Source organism: Camponotus floridanus, unplaced genomic scaffold, assembly GCF_003227725.1.
Source record: "Camponotus floridanus strain SB8 unplaced genomic scaffold, Cflo_v7.5 scaffold91, whole genome shotgun sequence".
NCBI lineage: Eukaryota > Metazoa > Arthropoda > Insecta > Hymenoptera > Formicidae > Camponotus > Camponotus floridanus.
Genome location: NW_020229862.1, coordinates 742,834 through 764,350, shown reverse-complemented (window position 1 = coordinate 764,350; position 21,517 = coordinate 742,834). Strand labels below are relative to the sequence as shown.

General features: G+C 29.5%; 1 protein-coding gene across 3 annotated transcripts in view; it reads right to left on the bottom strand.

Moving 5' to 3' along the window:
• The window catches only part of LOC105257070 (diacylglycerol kinase 1), an 83,184-nt gene that overhangs the window by 37,839 nt on the left and 23,828 nt on the right, over positions 1-21,517 (bottom strand). For all 3 annotated transcript variants that reach the window (XM_025414917.1, XM_011267433.3, XM_011267432.3), the window contains 2 exons: positions 9,126-9,254; positions 6,279-6,367 (listed from right to left, as the gene is read on the bottom strand). In XM_025414917.1, coding sequence (XP_025270702.1) covers positions 6,279-6,367; positions 9,126-9,189 — 153 coding nt within the window. In that variant the 5' untranslated portion in view covers positions 9,190-9,254. The remainder of the gene's footprint in view (positions 1-6,278; positions 6,368-9,125; positions 9,255-21,517) is intronic.

The following is a 21,517-nucleotide window of genomic DNA, read 5'->3' as shown; positions in this document are numbered from 1 at the left end:
TACAAAAAAAATTTATATAAAATTTTATATAAAATTATTAGACAAATTATTAGACAAAGGAAAGAGAAATAATTTTCGACAGATTAGTGCGTAAAGCAAACGATGATAAACGGAATAGTGAGTAAAATTGACTTACATCAATCTTATTCATTTTCTTGATTGAAAAAGATGCACTTGTTATTAGATATTGTAATGTCAAATCCCTTAATTGCTCTTGCAGGAAAATCAAATACATAATCGATTCGTCGCGATAACGTGGGATGCAGCAAGGTGCATTATTGGTGGTGACATCGATAATGTGATCCTAGGCGACGTGTCAGAGCATTGATATATGTCCTTGTCCGTTGCCGACCCTCGTAAAGAAACTCTCTTCGCCGAGAATATCTCGTTCACAAAGCTTAATATAGAAACTGTAGTTCCCCTCTTCCGTCTTGTTGTTCGTCGCTGTTTATCCGTGTCTGCACCCTATGTGGCTATATATGCGCATGTATTTGTGTATATTATGTATACATACAAGAGAAGATAGTCAAGCATATTCTTTACGTTATTACACCGACATATATGCACGTATAGTGGGCAAAAATAGCGCGATTTTTTGCCTTAAAGTTACGAAAACGATCGCAAAAGAGCGTACAATAATAAAATTAAAGTGAATTTAATACTCTTTGTTCCATATATCAGTCTCTTTACTCGTTTACGAAGCACATAAATCGCGTACCTTCAATGGAACAATTGAAAATACAAGGAAGAACTTTGCAAAGACCCGTTTATTCGCGATTTCGACTACGCGAAATACAAAGCAAGAGTATGGAGTAAGGAGGAATATTCTCTATATTGTTACATAACTCAGAGTTGCCGCATTCCCGAAGCACTGTTATAGTCGCGAAGCTACATTCATTAGCAATATGAACTAATCGTTACTGTCGAACGATATTCTATCGCTGCAACGCCTCTTAGTTACGGAAATATGGAATACGCAGGAGAGGAGTTGGGAATAAAGCCAATTAAATTTCCTTTTTAGGAAAAAATGTATACACACTTTTCATCATAATTGCGTAACTTTTTACAAGTTGCATATATTATTATCAAGTAATTAATATTAAATGGCACTTATAAAAAAATTAAACATTAATATAGATTTATTTAGGTATCGATAATATATTTTATTTAAACTATTAAACTATATTTTTATTGTTATAATATATTTTTATTAAATATTTATACTTTTTTTAAATTAAACATTAATATAGATTTATTTAGATATTGATAATATATTTTTCTCTTGTTATTTAATGTGTATATTGATACATTGCAATTAATGATAAAAGAGAAAATATTAAATATATAATGATAGAGATAAGAACATTTAAAAAAAAGAATAAAAAAAGAGAGAAAGGTAGAATTAAGAAAAAGAGATGATGTGTTTTCGTGCTTCATAATGATACTATTTTCTGCACAATGAGATATCGAGTGAATCGACTTGAGCACGGAAACCTGTATTAGGATAGTGATTCCTCGTAATGACCCGTCCCGGCTACCTATTTCGCGTCAGATTTCAATTAGAGGATGGTCCTGCCAAACATATTTAGTTAATTCGCCGTTTCAAACACACGATGATATGCTCGATTTAAGCGATTGAGCGCTAACCGAATTAATTTTACTCGTAGATTTTGCAAGAGAGAGATTTTGCAATGAAACAAATATATGTATTTATGGTAGAAATACCTACCGTAGAGAAAAATAAATCGATTCTCTTTAACTTGGTTTATGGACGGAATAATAAATTTGCTTTTATACTCGATTTGAAATCCTCGATACAATAACGAATTTTATTTTGTAATTCTATGAATATCGAATATGTCCTACATTTATCGAAATTTTCAGCTATTATGTTTTCGATGTTTTTTAATTTTATTTTTTAAAATTTCTTTTAAATTTCGTTAATACTGTGCTTTAGATTAAAATATTATGAACAATTTTTTAATAAAAAAAATATATTACAATATATCTTAATAAAAAATATAATATTAAAATATAATATTACACATTTTATATTGATAAATTTGATACAAAATTTCTTTCTCCTTACAAATTACAATCATTTGAATAAAAGCAGGCAAATCTTAATTAGATATTTATAGAACTCTCTTAATATCATAAAGAAGAACTTGTCTTTTAACGTGATAAAATTGAATAGATTAGAAACGCGAGGACTTCAGTTAAGCGATAATCTCAGAACTTGCGATTTTCAGAGAATTCAATTCATTTATGTCGAGAAATCTCATTTCTCGGCAAATCACAGGCTCGGCTAACTATAATTGAGGGAATCGAATACTGGAGCACACGCGTTTCGTGTCACAGGGTTGAATGTGGCCTCTTACCAACCGTTGACGCACAGCTGTCCCTGGATGGAATGTCCAATTATGAGTTCTCGACACATCGGTTACGCTTCACGAAAGATCATGTCCACGAGGGAATTTCCGAACCTCTTGATCCCGGTGTAACCTCTTAGCGTTCGATATCGATTGTTATCCCCCCCGAAGGGATTACCAAATTTGCATTCTCGTGCATAAAGGATTCTCGTTGTAAATGTTGACGCAATAAGATCGATACCATTTCAGTGATTTTGCCAACTATAATATGTTTCGAGCTGATACCGCGAAAATGGAAGTGATTTAATGATTTAAATTAATGATTTAAATTAATGATTGAAATTAATAATTTTCAAATAGCAGTTCTCCCAGATCCATAAAATTACATAAAATTGTCACGCAAAATATTTTTCTCTTCTTTCTCTTACATAATAAAAAATTAAAAGTGCAAAATAAAAGTGTCATAAAAATCATATTATAAATAAAAATTAAATGTCATACAAAAAAAATTCTTATATATTCTAAAAGAAGAAAGATACTTAAAAATTTTGTTATGTAATTAAATTTGCCTCTATAAGCACATGCGAGAACCGCGACAATATTTATATACTGTGTAATTTGCTTTTGCAATTGTACATATTTACGATAAATTGATGTCGAGTGGTGCTCGACTTTGAGTGAAAATAAGCACTATTTATTGAGTGGAGTTCGCGGAATCTTTTACGTAACAATTATTCGACGTTAATGGATTTTAACTGTTACCATGTATACAATAAGTAAACGAGTTATAACACTCTTGGTGAGAATAATGCAATTTCTGTGCTTTCCAACAAACAAGTTCCATTGAGCTGCAAATTTCTGTGACACATCATATCACAGCATGATAAGAGACGTTATGAATGATATAAATTATTTTCCTCAATTTAAGAAAGGAGAAACTTTAGACAAGTGTCTAATATAAAATTTAAATATCTTTTTTTCTTACGGATCTTATAAAAGAATCTAATCTTTTATTGGCACTCCAAAACAATTATATATGAAAGCTAATACATGAAATTCCGACAAGTCGCTCATATGAGAATATTACACGAGAGAAGCGGTGGATTATGTCGCCGGTTATAGTGAAGCAGTAAATTTACTTGTCATCTGAAAGCGTGTCATGCGGTCGGAATTTGCGGAAAGATGCAGGCGATATAGAAGAAAGTAATTTAGATCGCTCCTCAAAAGGATCCAATTTGAAGCGCGCCATGAAATTACTACCGTCAGGTCATAAGTCAGGTTTGTTGGTTGTAACTTGGACGTAGATTCAATTTTATTAGAACTCAGAAATTTAGTTGGAAGTAAATGTTTACACCATTATATATTACATACATGCACATGTACACATACACGCATACAGGTATGTTTTACTTTTTGTCGTAATGTATATAATAATTGCCTTTTTATCAAAGAAGGAAATATTAAAACACAACATGCTTTATTTAACATAATATTAAAAATAAAATTATTGTGATTTCTTTGAAACTTATATATTGCATTAACGACTCCATTTTTATATTTATGACAAGAGTGTTATTTTGCATAAGATTTGGTATAAAATGTGTGCAAAAAATTGTTTTATTATTCACAAAAAAGATATGCAGAAGAAAAATCTAATCAACATTGTGATAAAAGATGTGTAAATAACAAATAAAAATAGTAAATATTACGCTAAATATTTTTTAAAGCATTATAAAAAAAGGCATTATTGTAAGCCAACTTTAGCGATCAGTTTCAGTCGCGGAGTTAATATCCTCGGAGGGAATAAATGTACTCCCGCATGTTTACATTTGCACTCATATTATAGCCGTATTGTTCCGGCAATATGTCACATGATGACGCAAGAATAAAACAACTGTTAAGAAATAGCATAAGATATCAAAATTGAAAAGCACGATTTTATACTATGTCGCAAAACTCTCGAAAAGTAGATTTATATAGTCACATTAATAATCGTTTACATTAAAAAAGCTATGGAAATTTGTGAAATTGCAAATTCGTGATAATTATCGTTGACGATACTTGCGACTTACTTTTTACGTTTTTAAATAAACGAACGGTTTAGGATTTCAATTATTGAAAGAGATTTTTTCTTTATTCTTTGTAGATTGATAGTGATTTAATTAAATAAATCATAAACAATCTACAGTTTACTAAATTTAATAATTATACGTAATAAATAATAATTTGTAAATAAAATCCATTCTCTTCTCTATATAATTACATCGAGATATTTTTGTTTCCAAGACTCCAATAACTTAATGGAATAATATACAGGAATCTAAGTAGGAGAATTAGATAAAGTGGATGAAAAAAGATCGTACAAGAGTAACGGAAATGGAATTATATCAGAAATAGAATAATATCGGTTTTTTGTTTTGACCAGAGAATACCATTACGAAACAAGTCCGTAAAGTCTATAAAGGATCATTATCACGAGCTTATTGTATACTCATTTGTCAGGACAATGCGATTTCTATGTCTGATGCATTGACTGACCTGTTCATAAGAGAGGAAATATTATCTGCCATTACGTCAACTTCAATAATAATTTCACTATTTTTACCTTTCACTTTTTTGAATAATTCACTTCTTTTTGAATAATTAATAGAAATTCTTACGATAACTGGAAATTATTTTTCGCTGTGGATAACGCTTCGATAACGATTTCACATTTTATATAGTTTTAACATATTTTTTTATGTTAACAAAAATACTATATATGATACGCTGACAAAAAACTGCTTCATCTATTTAAAAATTATTCAAGGAAACAAAATCAGAGAGAAAAAAATTAGAAACTTTAGAATATTTCTACGATTAATTAATATAGAAACCAAATTTGTTAAGTTAACAATCATATGATGGCAAATATATATTTGCTTTAATGAGGAGTTAAACAATTTTTGATTTCTGCTTCTGGTTTATAATTTTTTTTAAATATTTCATTACGAAATATATTGTCATAGCCCAGCAGGGTTAGTTTGTGGAACAAATACTTATTCATTGTCTGCAGTTGTATACTGTCGCATATTGTTTCCATATATATATATATATATATATATATATATATATATATATATCTTTCATTCAAAATAATTATATGCTCGTATATGAGTGATCTAGTTTCACTTCACACTCGTACATAGATGAAGCATTCATTATATAAAAACATTAAAAAAGCTTTCCCGAAAGAATATCTCTTGTTTCGATGTGATGATGAAAAATTTATTATCGAGAGCAACTAGAGCAAAATTCATTTTTTAAAATTACAAAAAACATTCTTGATGTAGATATAAACAAAATGAATTAATTATTTATAATAAATTTCTTTAGATATATTTGCCGCTCTTTCCCATAAAATATTGTATTCAGTGTGTGAAAACTTGCTTAAACAGTTTACGTACACCGTAAGTAGATATTTGTCTCAAGTGCACTTTCGAGCACACCGATCGTTCAATTTCATTTCGTAGAAAGGCTAAAATACACCTGAGACGAGAGACTACAACGAAATCGTGTTCAACGATGAGTTCTTTTACAACTATCGATTTACACAGAAAACTGGCGGAAATTTCTACGGAATTAAATGTATATTTTATATGAAAACATTTACTTAATAAAATGCCGCGGTTGCATTGATTAAAAAAGAATTACGATATCATCTTAAAATATTTTCATCCTTTTCATCCTTTTCGTGATACGTACACATTGGACCTTTTTTCCTTCGCTTATAAATCTTTAAAATGATATCTTTTCTGCAGAAGGATATAGAATATTCTCTTTTATAAAAAATTCCTTAATTTGAAATATATATATTATCTCAATTAAGACTAAAATAAATAAATAATATTAATCTTTATAACTCACTCCGTCTGGATGATATTTTGGCACACCACTCGGCGTCGTATTACTTCCGCAAAATTCAGTCAAAACATCCTGAAGTTTCCGTGTGGAATCTGAAAAATAATTAACGATTCGATAATTCGTTGTATTTATTTGAGCCTTATACTATGATATTGGAAGAAAATGACAATTGTTAGACATCAAAGAAATGATCAAAATTTAAATCAATCTAAATAATAGCATATTTTTTTTATATTAATCGATAAAAATATTATTTAATAATAATATGAAATATAAGATTAAGTTAAAAAATTAAAATAAAAGACTTTATTAGATGGAAAGATTTACTGTATGTTGCATATTATCGTAAAAAGTGGAAAACATTCACAACGCTTTCCTTTAGATTTGTAAATTTATATAAATATTCTATTAAAAATATATTATTATACGCATGTAATGTAAAATTCGATGCATATAATTACAATTTTTTTTAATATTATTTATTTTGGGCATTGTTATAATTTGGATCTATATTTGTATGTTACAGATCAATGTTTACATAGTCAAGTTTACATGTAATAGTCAACTTCGCTGTTGTGCATCGACCGGTGAGTGAAAAATTATTATTTTAATTCCAAAGATTAAGTATAATGGTTAGTATAATTAATTTACGTGAAGTATAATTAATTTTTTTATTTTTTAAACTTCTATTATTCCATGGTTTTATTTATATACAAGTGTTTAAAAATTCTCTTACGTACTTACGTGTTTGTGTGAAGTTTTTTACTTCAAATGCTTTTTAATAGATTATCTTTGCGATGTTACTTTCATATTTCCATGAATTCCTCACAGAATTTTATCTTAATTAATTATTTTATTTTAATTCATCATTTTATAATCTAAATTCTTTTTCGCAAGTACGAGCACGAATTTTTTCCGGCATTCTTTTATCGTGCGTATTTCAAATAAAAGATTATCTAAATAATAGCCGCATTACAGTAATACCAGTAAATTTGTCGACGAATGACGGCAATTTATTTCGTGAAACAAAGTGCAACGTTCGTACGATGAATTAGTGCTTTCTTGCGTGAACGTCGCACGTGTTACTCCTCGAGAAATGTGTTGGCTGTTACTATAGCCTCGTATCTCCATCAGCCAGTTGTAAAATACTAGACGACGAGACACCTATACATCGTCAAGCTCGCGATCGAAGGGTTATACGCGGAAAATCCGAGATGTTTGCTGTCGTCGAGTAAATCGTATGGAAATACACGGTAGTCAATGGAATGATATGAATTTCAATGTTCGACTCTACATCAGCTTATATCAGATTATATAACAGATAATATTAAACACATGTTTGTTTTAATTCTTTATTTTTATCTGCGGAGAATTTCTCGAGATTTCTCGCAATAATTTTCATCTAAAGAAATATTCATAGAGATATCCGCGAAATTTCTAGAAAACTATCGCAAGTTACGAATTGCGTATAATTTTTATATTTTTAATTAATTTAATTTAAATTGTTTTATAAATAGTTCTTACATTTTTCCAAGATAAAATATGCGGTTCCAAGGTAAATAATAACGTTTTATAATAACAGGAGAAATAAAATATAAACTATTATTCGATATTTATTTCCAACTTGCCAATATTTGTATTCTGTCAAAAATCTCGAACTATTTTTAATGATTCAACAAGTTGCTAATAGTTGGCTTTTATTCTGCGCAATTAAACGAAATACAAACTTTCAATTTATTTTAGTTATATTTAATTGAGCCAAGTGCTCAATCTATAATTAAAGATACGCTCTTTTGGTAACAATGGAACTTGAAAATATTCACTACGAGGGCATACTAAACCTGGATGTAACTTAAGGCAATCAAATGCGAAAGGAGATTTACTCACTCTAAAAAACCGATCATTATTTTTCATTATTATCACATTCATTAAATTTTCCCATTTAGGAACGAATATGTAATTACGTTCCAAAACGTTCTGGTAAAGTGCCAAAATCCTTTTATTGTAACGTATTTCCTCGCGTATTAGTTTGCACTTTGACGATAGCGGATAATATCATTATCCGTCTTTCATCATTCAAATAACTTCGTTGTCTATCGCGATAATTTGATTCATTCGACGATAATCACTCAATGGTGCGCGCTACTATTTCCACCAAAAGGAAATTTTTAAAGAACGCATCACAAAAAATTCATCTGTATTCGAGACGTAAATTTTTGCGCGATGATTTATAAAATTATTGTACACATTAAATTCAATTCGAAAGAAAAATAATTAGACAAATTCTCAACATCATGTGTGCGGTCGTCTAAAAAATAGAAAAAGATATTAAAAATAATGAAAATCTTATAATACAGTAATAATATATTAGAAACAAACTGAAATAAAATTTGGATGAAAATTCTACTTTAATTGAGGATAGATAGTATAGTAATTTGCAAACACTAAAGAATGTTGAAATTTTAAAATGTACGCATTATATCTCTCGAATATTCTCTTATTCTTGTGTGTGTGTGTTATTATTTAATATAGGATATCGATAATTGATTACAAATATAATCTTCTCCAATTTCTTTCCACACAAATTAGTAATAACGTCTAAAGTAAAAATAAAAAGAACATATAAAGTTGCCCGCATTAAATTTTGTCGATATTAGATAAGTCAAAGTTTGTTAAACTATATTAGTAACACGCTTTAGAATTTATGATTTGTTAAAAATTCAAATGAAAGAGAAGACGAGAAAGTGAGAATGAGAAAGAAAAAAGAAACCATACTTTTCGTCGTGATTTATCCGCATTATTCTACACGTTTCAGCACTTCCTCCTCTATCTCCTTTTTTTGTTACTTACAAGCTGCCAAGTCCTGGAGTTGTTGAAATTCTGCTGGCGAGAGCTTATCCCAGTGAAAGGCCATCCTTACTTTTGGTTTATGTGTCCCTTAGGACGAGCGGCCAGATGTACAATATTGAAATTCGTCACCTGCGAATCAAAAAACGCTACTATGTATAAAATATTATAGAGATTATTACAGAGATAGTATAGAGATTTCATATCTCATTATTTTTACATAAAAACAATGTCAAATATTATATATATTAAAGCTATTATTTACAAGATAATAATATTGCATATAGAAAAATAATATTATAGTATTATATATTAATCGCATATAGGATAACAACTAATTAATGGCTTTAAATTTCAAAATATATTGGCTATTAAAAATATTATTATTTAAAGAAATATAGAAATTATTTAATGACGAATTGTATGATAATCCATTAATATTGAGTCATAAAATACTTTATATCTTTTATACATGTAATGTGTTAAAATATTATTAATAATAATTATTATTAATAATATTATTAATAATTTTTATAAAACACCTGATTATACGTATATCGTAGAATTTAATTTTATATAAAAAGAAAATAATTTATTTATTATTTTATACAATAATATGGCTGATTTAAATACGATTATCATGAAATTAGTACAAACTATAAAATATATACGCGTGAATGTACATATGTATATCTTTTTTTTAATCAATTCATAAAGATCAGATTTAAAATGTTATATCGTGCAAATCAACTTTAGTCAGGAAAATTATTTGTTAAATCAGCCTACAGTAATAATCATGTTGTTGATTTATTATCTGCTAGTGGTTTATGTTAATATAGTCTTTTGCGATCTCGCATATACATTCGTTACGCATCGCTGGTGCTAAAATTACAGATTTACGGTCACTGTGGCCGCTTTTCTCTTGCTGTAAACGTACCTATACGCAAGAGAGGAATCCGTATTTCGATCGAGCATATTTCTCCCACAAACGTGACGGCGCGTGGACATATATTCCGCTAGTGAAACTCATAATGTCCAATGAAATTCGTTCGTGCAATGCACGTAAAAATTTATCTGCAGAGAAAAAGCTGACACGCGCTATATTCGATATAAAAAGAGAAAGAAAGAGAGAGAGAGAGAGGGAGGGAGGGAGATTTTTAAATATTTAAAATAAAATTATTAAATTTTTCAAAACTTTGTTACGATTATTTGAATTAGTCAATATAAAATTTACAAAAATAAAAAAAATAAGTTTTCGATAAAAGATAATTTATAAAAATCGATAAATTTAATAAGTTACATAGTGTTCTATAGTAATAAAATAAAGTAAGCAAATAAAATTTTATTTAATATAGGTAAAAATTGTTGTTTACATAAAGATTTTCTTTTTCAAAATTTTATTATATTTAATGCTCTTATGTAAAATGAAATAAACTAAAATAATATATCTGTGTGTGTTTATTTTTGCAAAATTTATATGTAGAATTTATTTTTGTAGGATTTATTTGGAAAATGTAATTGTATTTGAAATATTCTATTTATTATTCCGGGATACGTGATTATTCCTATTTTTTAAATATTTTAGAAAATTATGAAACAAAGAAAAACTCGGTGTTATAAAATGGCTTTGATCGTTTAAGAAATGCAATATATGCAGCGATATATTCTTGTAATATTTGTTTGGAAAATAATTTCTTTTTGCTACATTTCTAATTCTCATTTTTAGATATTAGTAAAATTTATCGTAAATAAAAAAATTAACGTGTCAATAATCTATTTTCCTTTAAGTGAATTAAATCGATATTTGTTACTGATGCGTAATATTTTAGATACAATCTGGGTGTAAATAATAAAATCACCTGTAAAGCGATTTAAAAAAAAACTTGAAAATATGACGAAGAATTAAAAATACATATTAAATAAATTATTCTTGTTATTTCGTATACGAAATCCTTAATCTATACTGTCGAACAAGTTTCGACGAATATGCAACGCAGGATCGCATTAATCCCGACAGACGCTTCTCCATGCAATACTTTGCTATTGTGAAAAGCGAAGGATTCGATCTCCCTCGCCTCTCTCGCAGATGCAAATGCGCCGGTAAAATTTCGCCACATTACATATATAATCCGTTCTTTCGTATGTGCGGAATTCACGCGCACACACATTTCGCACCCTACAAGCATGAAATGAAATTTTACTGGTCCGTTGCCTTCTGTGATATACCGACCCAGGTCGACTGTGGTTGCGAACAAAATGCCACCAATCGATGCGACAGGCGCAGTGTTGTAATTAGTCACACACGTACATATACTCACGCAAATCCGATTGAAGTGACAGTTCGAGATGCAGTCTAGCGCGGTCCAGTGGGATTATCCCACTTGGAGAATAAATCCCAGCGATACGATTGCAAGGTTTTTTTGTCCAAGAGCTTCTCGCTTTACTTTTTACCGAAGATAAAATCACAGAGACAAAAAAGTGCATGCCGATAGAGTTTTAAGAAGAAATATTTATATTAATTATAAGTGATTTTCAAGAAAAAAATACATGCAATTCATATAAATAATTCATGTATCCAACAGAATATATAAATCTTGAATTTCTGTCATATTCTGACATTAAATAATTGCACGCAAAAAATAATAATGCATACGCTTTTGAAAAAAGATATTTTTTAGTTTTACATGCAGATCTTGTTTATAAGGTTTGCAATATAACGTTGAAAAAGATCCGAAAGAATTTATTTCTAACAATCCTTTAAGTCTCCCTGCGGCAATTGTAAAGCTTTTCAACGCAAAAATATTTTTTTCAGAATTTTCTGTTCTTTTTTTTTTAACAAAAAGGCATTTGTCGCGCGTGTTTATATCAGTCACCCGTTTACATGGTTTTTTTCAGTTGACAAATTGCATCCACCATTGCGGTAATACATTGTGACTGAAGAATTTAATTTCACAATTTTTCTTGTAGATTCTCGCTTTTTTATTTTTCGTACCAAATGTATGTCGTTACTAATTATATTCACTGTATGTCTCTTGCACAACACACAAACTTCAAAAATTTATATTTCTTAAAAGATTTTGATTTTTTAAAATTAATTATATGTTGCAATTTTCTTAAAGAAAAAATATACGCTTAGAAGTTTAAAGATAAATTATAAAGAGAATTATTTTCTTTGCCGATAATTTGATCCATCGTTCGTCATCTTAACAAGGAATATAATTCCACGGTATTCTCATGATCATAAATTTTAAGAGGATTCGCATGTTGTCGACTGCGGTTTAATCTCTTTTACTTTTATAATCTAGCCAGAATTGCGTTTCTTGTACGATGCAGGAAAGTCTGTAACAAAATGGTATGTGTGTCTCACGCTATAGCGCTTACAACGACCGGTGAAACCGTAAACCCAAGTACACGAACTCGACGAAAGGTAGTTAAGTAAATTTATTATCCTTCACCAATAACGAAATGAAATATACACCATCGTCAGTTAGCCATAATAGAATCACTGTATGTCTACGAAGACAAGCACGACGGTATATACTCGTATGCAATGTATTACATGAGCAATGTGTAGTGTGTACGCACATATATTATATGTAGATTAATTCAAAGTTTAGCAATAAATGTTGATAATAAGATATGTTTCTATTTTATATTCTGCATATAATTGTATTAACGAATTCTCATTTATAGTTACAAAATCCCTTCAAATTTGTGAAAATTATAAATATATAATTATAATTAAATAATTTATGTATATTTGGATTTACGGTTCACAGCACGAATAAAGAACTCGTAGAATATTTTTGCAGATAAATAATTTCTGGATTTGACAACCAATAAGACTATTATGTGTGTATGAATCTTTATTCGAGAAAAATATCGGGTAATTTTTGATAAATTATGGTACAATGTGAAAATGCGCTAAGCTTTTTCTCGAACAAGCTTGTTTTCAGTAACGAGATAAATATTACATATTTCTTGAAACAGTATAGATATAGGTAATCATTTTCGCTGCTTATATAGATGCATGTGTTATTACATGGCAGTATGAACTCGTTGATATTAATTCAATTTTTTATAAGTAATATATTAAGTAAGCGATGCGCACAGATAATAAACTAATTTCAATTTAGCCGTATATACTTCGTAAAATAGTTGCGTAATGTTATATACGTTAAGAACATTAATCTTACGTACTTATGTTTGATTTTATTATCACATTTTTATTCATATTTTTAAAAAAGTTATCTAAAATTTTTAAATATATCTCGCTTTGTGCATAGAATTCAATTTATTTCATTAATTTTTTTTATTATAAAATAATTTAATAAACTTTTAGCATTTTTCAAAAATGAAAACAAATAATACCAGAAATAATATCAAAGAATAAGTAGAAACTATTGGCGTGTGATAGAAAAAATCTGCTAGAAATTTATTACATTACTTTGCAATAAAAACAATTAATGAAATATTAATGAAAATAATTAAATTCTGTAGCAAGATATATTTAAAAATTTTAGATAACTTTTTTAAAAATATGAGTAAAAATGTGATAATAAAATTGAACATAAATACATATGACTAACGTTCTTTATATATATATATATCTTATCATTTTTTGATTTTTTAACTCTGTAGCGTTTCAGATCATTTCATAATAAATAAAGTTTAAAAGTTGCATCAACGAAATATATGTATAAATAAAAATTTTTCATCTTTAGTTAAGACTGATAATTAATTTACGATAAAGCAGTACATTACCGAAAAATGTTACCGAAAATGTAAAGAATTTAATGGAAAAATATATAAAGTTTATCTTACTTTCATTATCTGTCTCTCTTTCTTTTTAACAAAACAATTTTGTACTCTATATCAAAGACTCTCTCTTTACATATTCATAATTAGAATTGCGCAAAATCATAATCTGTATAATAACTGTTTCGTGCGAAGAAAAGTTTTAGACTTAGAAAACTTGATAAAAAATACAAATAATAACAATAAATATCATATTGCTATAAAATATTTGCGAGCATAGAATTATGATTGTGATATGATGTAGATTCGTGTATGAAAATTACGTTATTTTACTATATCTATTTAAATTATAAATACAAATTTTTTTACAATTTTTTGTATTTAAATATGAATTAAATAATAGAATTAGTGCATCGCATAAAATTATTATCGAATTTTTTTGCATATTTTTACTAAAATTACAAAAAATCCGGGGCTAAAAATAGAAAAGAATATTAAAACATTTGATGAAAAATTCTTTATAAATCAGTCCTTTTCAAGAAACTGATTTCCATATGGCACTTAAAAGTTATGCGTTGATTGCAATTAGCTTAGAAAGATAATTAGGACACCCCTTGAGGCACACCTTATACATTGTATATGTCTATACCATATATATACTTACATACCTTGCGGTCATGGTAATGTTCTCATGCATAAGCTTAAAATTAGTCGCATTGCGCGTTTATTGTTACACGTAACGTATTCTAGGGATAGCGCCAAGAATATTCCCATCAGTATAATCACCCGCACTGCTACTAATTCCTTAATAGATTTTGTTGTTAATTCGCTAACGAGATAGCTGGTTTAAAAATATTTTTTTATTACACGCAATATGTGCGTGTAATATACATATAATAGAGTTGTTATGAAGGAGTTGCACGTGCCTAACTTTACGCATTGATTAAACCCAAGCAAGCACGAACTATACTATAATTAATCGATAAAAATATACAAGTTAGAAAAAGAGTACAACACACAAGTATCTTCACAGAATCAATTTTTAGATAGATAATCCTGCTATCAATTTTTTTATCTCATTTATGAGGGTGCAACTTATGCAGCTTTTAATTATAGCAATAACATAACAAGACATATAATTTTATAAATATATATTTATTTATTTACTACAGAATATGGAAATTTTATCAAAATTTTATTTTACTTCGTAGAAAGAAAAATTGTTATAAATTAATACAACAATTTCATGTCTTTTATTAAAACGATTTGTGCTTTTCCGTGTTCTTGCTTAAAATCGCAAACGATTACATAAATGGTCATGCGATCATACGATTATGCTCCTATAGTTACGGTTTCATTTTTAGTTTCATTTTTAAGTACGTAACAACGATTCAGTAATTGCACCCCGCTGATAATAAATGGCGTGCTTAGTAACGCATTTCGAGAAGCGCCGGTTCATTATTCTTTATAAACATATTCTACTCTGCTCTGTGCTAATGATCATTCGTAATGACGTTTATTACTGTTAATGGAATAATAATTTTACGTGTGAAAAAAAGAAGAGTTACAAATACAATTAAATATATGAATCAATAAACGCATGCATAAAAAGAGATATTTATACTGCTGCTCCAAGATCAAATCACAATAAAGTGTCTGTAAAATTACAAGTTACACAATAATGAAACAGTTCCTTAAGTTCAATTAAAAATAATTATAGAGAAAAAGTTATTATAGAAAATAATTGCAGAGAATATAAAAGTAATTACAGAGAAAGGTAATTATAGAAAGGCTCGAAAAAAAAAAGTGTTTTATCGTTAACGAAGAAATTGAATTTAGATTTAGCCTAGAAGATTCGAAGCACATGCATGTCGGAATAATGAGTTTGTAACTACGTAGCGCGTGTATATAGTCCATCCTCTATCACAATAGGAGACCATTTGCGCATAATAACGCGAATCGCAATGCTATTGCATAACTGAACATATCTGATAGTTTTGATTCAAAATGTAGCATCTTTACACTACGCAAAAGCTTGCGTTTGTTCAGTATCGTTACAAATGACTACCATTACAATGTATCGATAGACATTTAACATGTAGTTTCTTTTGCAGTAACAAAATGCTCGATACATTTTATCCGCTAGCAAAAAACGATAGCTCGCAAAAAATCAACTGTTTTTTAATCTTAATCCTTCATATCAATCCTGCGTCACATTTATGGTTTTCGCAAAATAATCGCTAAATCCAATATATCTTCCGCGCTGCTTTTTCGATCTATATTTTATTTGTAATGAATGAAATATGCGATCAAATATTTTTTATGCTCCATATGTAAAGTGAAATATATATTATCATGTAATATTTACTTAATCCGTCAACGTAATAAATATTCTGGTGGAAAACTCTTGCATTACACGTGCGAATTCTAATATTATAATATTATTAAAACGTTGCATATTAGATTTTAAGACTTTACAACATCAAAGCTGGTTCACATGCATTCGACATGTGTCCTCATATTGGGAAATATGAAATATTTTCTTTGAAAAAAATTGAAATTCTGCAATTGGCAACGTAATGCGAGAAGCGTGTACATTTATCGTTTTGCATTTAATATCGTAGATCATATACATTGAGAGGGGATTGGCTACATCAAAGCGATATGAAATCTAAATAGCGATACATATCGAATATTTCACATTTCATGTTAATACATACACACACACATACATATACGGGCTATTAATTTCACACTCCTACACATCATTACGTTCAAAATGGATTCATCAATAAATGTGCGCAAAGTTATTTATTTTGATTTCTGCTTGTTGTACAAATTATCTCGTTCATCTTTGTGTAATTGATAGAAACATTAGTGTGTAATAGAATCGTGAGCAATTGAAAAAAGCTGATTGGAAAACTTTACAATGTTAATAATTTTCATTTTTTTTAAATATGAATTAATTTAGAAATATGAATTTAAAATACAATTTAGAAGATAAGCTTTTTAGTCGATTAATTAGATATTTCTGGGTATCCAAAGTTAGATAGAAAATTTAGTTCTCGGCTAAACGTTTGGTTTTTAAATGTACATCATTGACAATGCCAGACGATCGATGTTTGTAAAAAACAGAAAAGCTCGCGATGGATGGAGAGGAAACGGGTATGTAAAAGAGAGAAAGGAAGTGAAAAAGATGCGTCGGGGGGACGCTACGGGCATTTAATTAAAAACAGAGGCTTGGCTCAACAGCCGGATGTCGTCGAGAGGGCGAATGAATTACGAATAGCAAAGTTCATTCAGCGCTGTAAAAACCGCAATGAATGTTCGCGATTTCTGGGTTGCCATAAATAAAATCCGATCTCCGAACGCGATGTCGTTCTAAAGTATAACGATTAATATAATAAATATCATTCCGTTTATGATCTGAGAAGTATGCTCAATAGAGAAATAAATATATATTGTTTGCATACATATCAAGTATATATTAATAATTCAATTCTTTTGTATTATATTATTTATTTATTTATAAATAAAATAAAATTTCATTTCTTTTATGTTCGATATCTGCATAAATTGTCTGTTCATTAAAGCGTTGCTAAATTTAATTAACTTAATTTAGAGCTTAATATGGGCGATTGTTATGCGAATAGCTATTCTCTTTATATGCTTTTTTTATATGCTTCTCTATTATATATTCTGAAATGAATCTATGTAGGTCAAAACAATTTGGATATTGATTATTAAAATATATTTATTATTTCACAAGATTTTGGTGCAAGATATATATATATATATATATATATATATATATATATATACATAATATACTACATAATATACTACATAGAATAGTTATATAGATTGTTTGGGCAATTTTTGATATATATATTCTGGCCGATTTTTGATATATATATTCTGGCCGAAAATGCAATGTTCGTTCTTTATTATAGAATGTTATAGAATTTTCTTTATTATAGAATTTTATTATAGAATGAATAATTAATAAAGTATAGTGTGTCAATGTAATAAAGTATACATATACACGAATGAATTTCTAATATATACATTCTAATATATTCATTTATTCTATTTTTAAATATAAATAGATTGATAGATACAATAGTGATACAATTTATGAGATGATAATAGGATTAAGGATGATAATATTTAGAAATGTAATTTGAAAGAGAGAGAGAGCTCTTTCTGCAATATTTTATATCATATATACAAAATCAAATGATTGTTATGATGAAGAATACGTTGCGTACAATTTATATTTAATGCATTAAATATTATTAAATGCTAAAAGTTAACTAATATTATACACCATTCACGCGTTTTACTCCGAAATCATAAGCTGTTACATGCTTTCTTGCGTTGCTCCAAACTACCCTGTGTTAATCTATGAAGTGCTGAAGTGCTTTAGCTTGCTCTATGCTATGCCATATTGTTCTTCTAAGACTTATCCTATATATCTTACGTAATATACATCCTTTATATTACTTTACAAGTAGTAACAACACGTTTTGCTTTGTGCTGCTCTTCATTAACGTTATTAACTATTAACACTAACAAATTATTTTTGCAAATGTTATCTATGCTGTTTCTTTAGAAATAAATTAGCATTAAATTTCATTTTACTTCGTTGTGTTTTAACGTAATTACTCGGAATCAAGTAAATGATATACTGCGTGCAAATGACACGTTGCAGCGGTAAGTCATTTTTGCATATTACACGCGTAAATTAATTCCAGTATTTCCATGTGTATATTTATGTGAAATTCAAGGCTCGCTATTTTTTCATCTTTTCAGAACATCTGATTAGCTGTAGAGATTCGTAGAGTTCTTATTATGCATCGAGACGCATAAGATCAAAAGTGCTCTCTTGAAACGTCGTCAGTGGCAGCAGAGGAGTATCCGAGGGCGGAGGACGCTTTTCTGCCGACAGGGTGTCAAGAGGGAGAGGGAGAGAGGGAGGGTGGAGGGTTAGACTGTGGTTGTGGAGAAAGGGTGGAAAGTGCCACAGGAAGGAATCAATACGTACTAACCGTCCGGAACACGTTTGAGCCGTTATCTCTGCAAGTGACAAGACCATGGTAGAGATAGGGTCTGGAAAAAAATTTTGATTCTACAAAATGTATCTTTCCCTCAATGTTATCGTCATCATCATCGTCATCGTCGTCGCCGTCGTCGTCATCGTCATCGTCATCGCCATCGTCGTCATCGTCGTCGTTGTCATTGTCGGTAAAAAGTAATCTCGCCTCTTTATTGCCCGTAGGGCGTCAAGAAGCAGGGATAAATGAGCGCGCCTGATGGTGCTCGGCATTTTATTCTTTTCCTGGCCTAAATTAAGCACTCGCCTAGGATCATTTTGCGTTATAAGTGACATGCACTCTTTTTATTACGACTAATTATTTCTCCGCGAAAGTGCATGCAATATTATGAGCGCGAATATGGACGGTATATAATATATTCCATTTTGCCTTCTTTTTATGCCCAACAATTACAAGTTTTTCAAGATGAAAAGCTAAAAATTTAAATTATATTCATTCTACCGCGCATTTTTGCATATATCTCTTTCATTATATTATAATTTTAAATTTACTTTCACAATTTTGTCAGATTTGAAATTAATGCAAATTTCAAAATGCGATGACCGCAACGAGTTTAAACTACACATACCTCAAGTCGCAACACAAACTGTCGTTCCACATTAGATTTCAGCAAGACTTAAAGTTTTCGCGAAGAATACGGGTCGTAGTATATTAAAGTTTGCGCACGTAGACGAGGAGCTTTAAAATTCAACACTGCATCCGGCGTTAGCACTGACGACGATAAGTGCATAAACCCGCGACACAAGATATCGAGTTTCGATACTTTAGCTTGCCGTGCTGCCTGGAAAGGCAGAAGCGCTAGCTCTCTATTCTTGGCGTACTTCGATTAATGTTGTCTTCGATGTTTTGAGAATTTTCAATCGAAATTTGTAGCTCTCGCTGCTATTTGGCACGCGATCTTCGCAGATATCGATAACAGACGTTCATTTGAACTATCGATAGCAAATAAAGCATGTATTCGATATCTCTTAATCACGCAGTCTTCAGGAAAATATTATTCGAAAAAAGGAAGGAATGAGATGAAGCGAAAGAATTTGAAATCTTAAGTTTAATTAACTTCTTACTTTGCAACCGACTGCGTTCGCTTTATAAGTAGTAAACGATTTCTTGCCATAAGGATAAAGGAAGGATTCTATTTCTATCTCTTCATCTTCGCGTTCCGCTATTTTAAAGTTTACCGACCCATCAAGATGGAAATTACTTTTATTCGGAAACTTGCGCGCGACGAAACTTTATTCCACTAATATCGGTAATTTCAATTTAATATCCACGTATTGCGGTCGATGCGAGAGACGAAAGAGGAAAGCGATATAGGAAACACCTCGTGCTAAATCGATTCGGTAAATGTGATCATCATCCACCAACCAATATTTTTCTCATCGTGACAGAATGATAATAGCGAGAAAGAAATCTCGCGTTTGAGCTTTCTTAGGAGTTAAAAACAAAAGATTTAAAAGTTTTTAAATTATTTGAAAATTTATGAATCAAACTATTTATTAAACGCGTAATTATTAAGATTAATGAAAAAAATTTGAAGCATCTGAAAATAGAAATATGAATATTACTTTATTCAAATAAAAGAAACGTCATACTTTCAGAAATTCTGAAAACAATAGTGCGAAAACTGGCAAAATTACAATTGCGATTAAAGCGAGGTAAGAGACTTCTCTCACACAATGATAGAAAACCGGATTTCCTATAATAAGAACGATAAATTACAAGCCACCTAACGAAATCGCGATCCTGCGTTCATCGTTTGGCGGAAGCCATTGGTAGTCCGCGGGATCGAACAGATGAATCAGCAAGAGAAAATTTACGAGCTCCGTAAAGCGTTTTAAGACCATCGCGGACGATGCACTTTTTGCCAAGAAAAGGTCGAAGGTAGATTTAACGAGGTAATATAGCCACGTACTTGACAGGTTCGTATAATTTTCTGACACCTTAATGCTGGCAGCGGGTATTAATCGATACAAAATTATTGGAAATTCCACAATTAGAAGTGGAAATTTATCTCTCATTTTTAATAGTGTCTAATCTTTCCGTTCTAATCGCACTAATTCGATGGAGCAAGCATCAGAAAGTTAATTACTCTTTTATTAAAAAAAAATAGAATCAAAAAAGCCTCAAAATAAATTTAAAATTGAAGATTATTTAAAGAGCTATAGAAGAATCAGTGTATTTCATATTAACATTATTTTATTTTGAATTTGTTCTTTAATATTTACGGATCAAAAATAGTAACATAAATTTATCATTTTTTACATGTGTTATATCTTAATATATTTCGAAATTCCAAACTGTTCTCTAATTATGAATTTGATAAATATTGAGAAACTCTTATAGATTATGTATAAATTATCTCTGCCAAAGAAATTCTAGAAATAGCTGACAATAAAATATTATAGCAGTAGATATAACGAGGGAAATACGCTACTAAGCTGCCGCTCGAATGTCAACATGAATAAGAATCGAGATGTAATTTCAACATCATAAAATCCGAAACGCGGTATTCGAAATCGA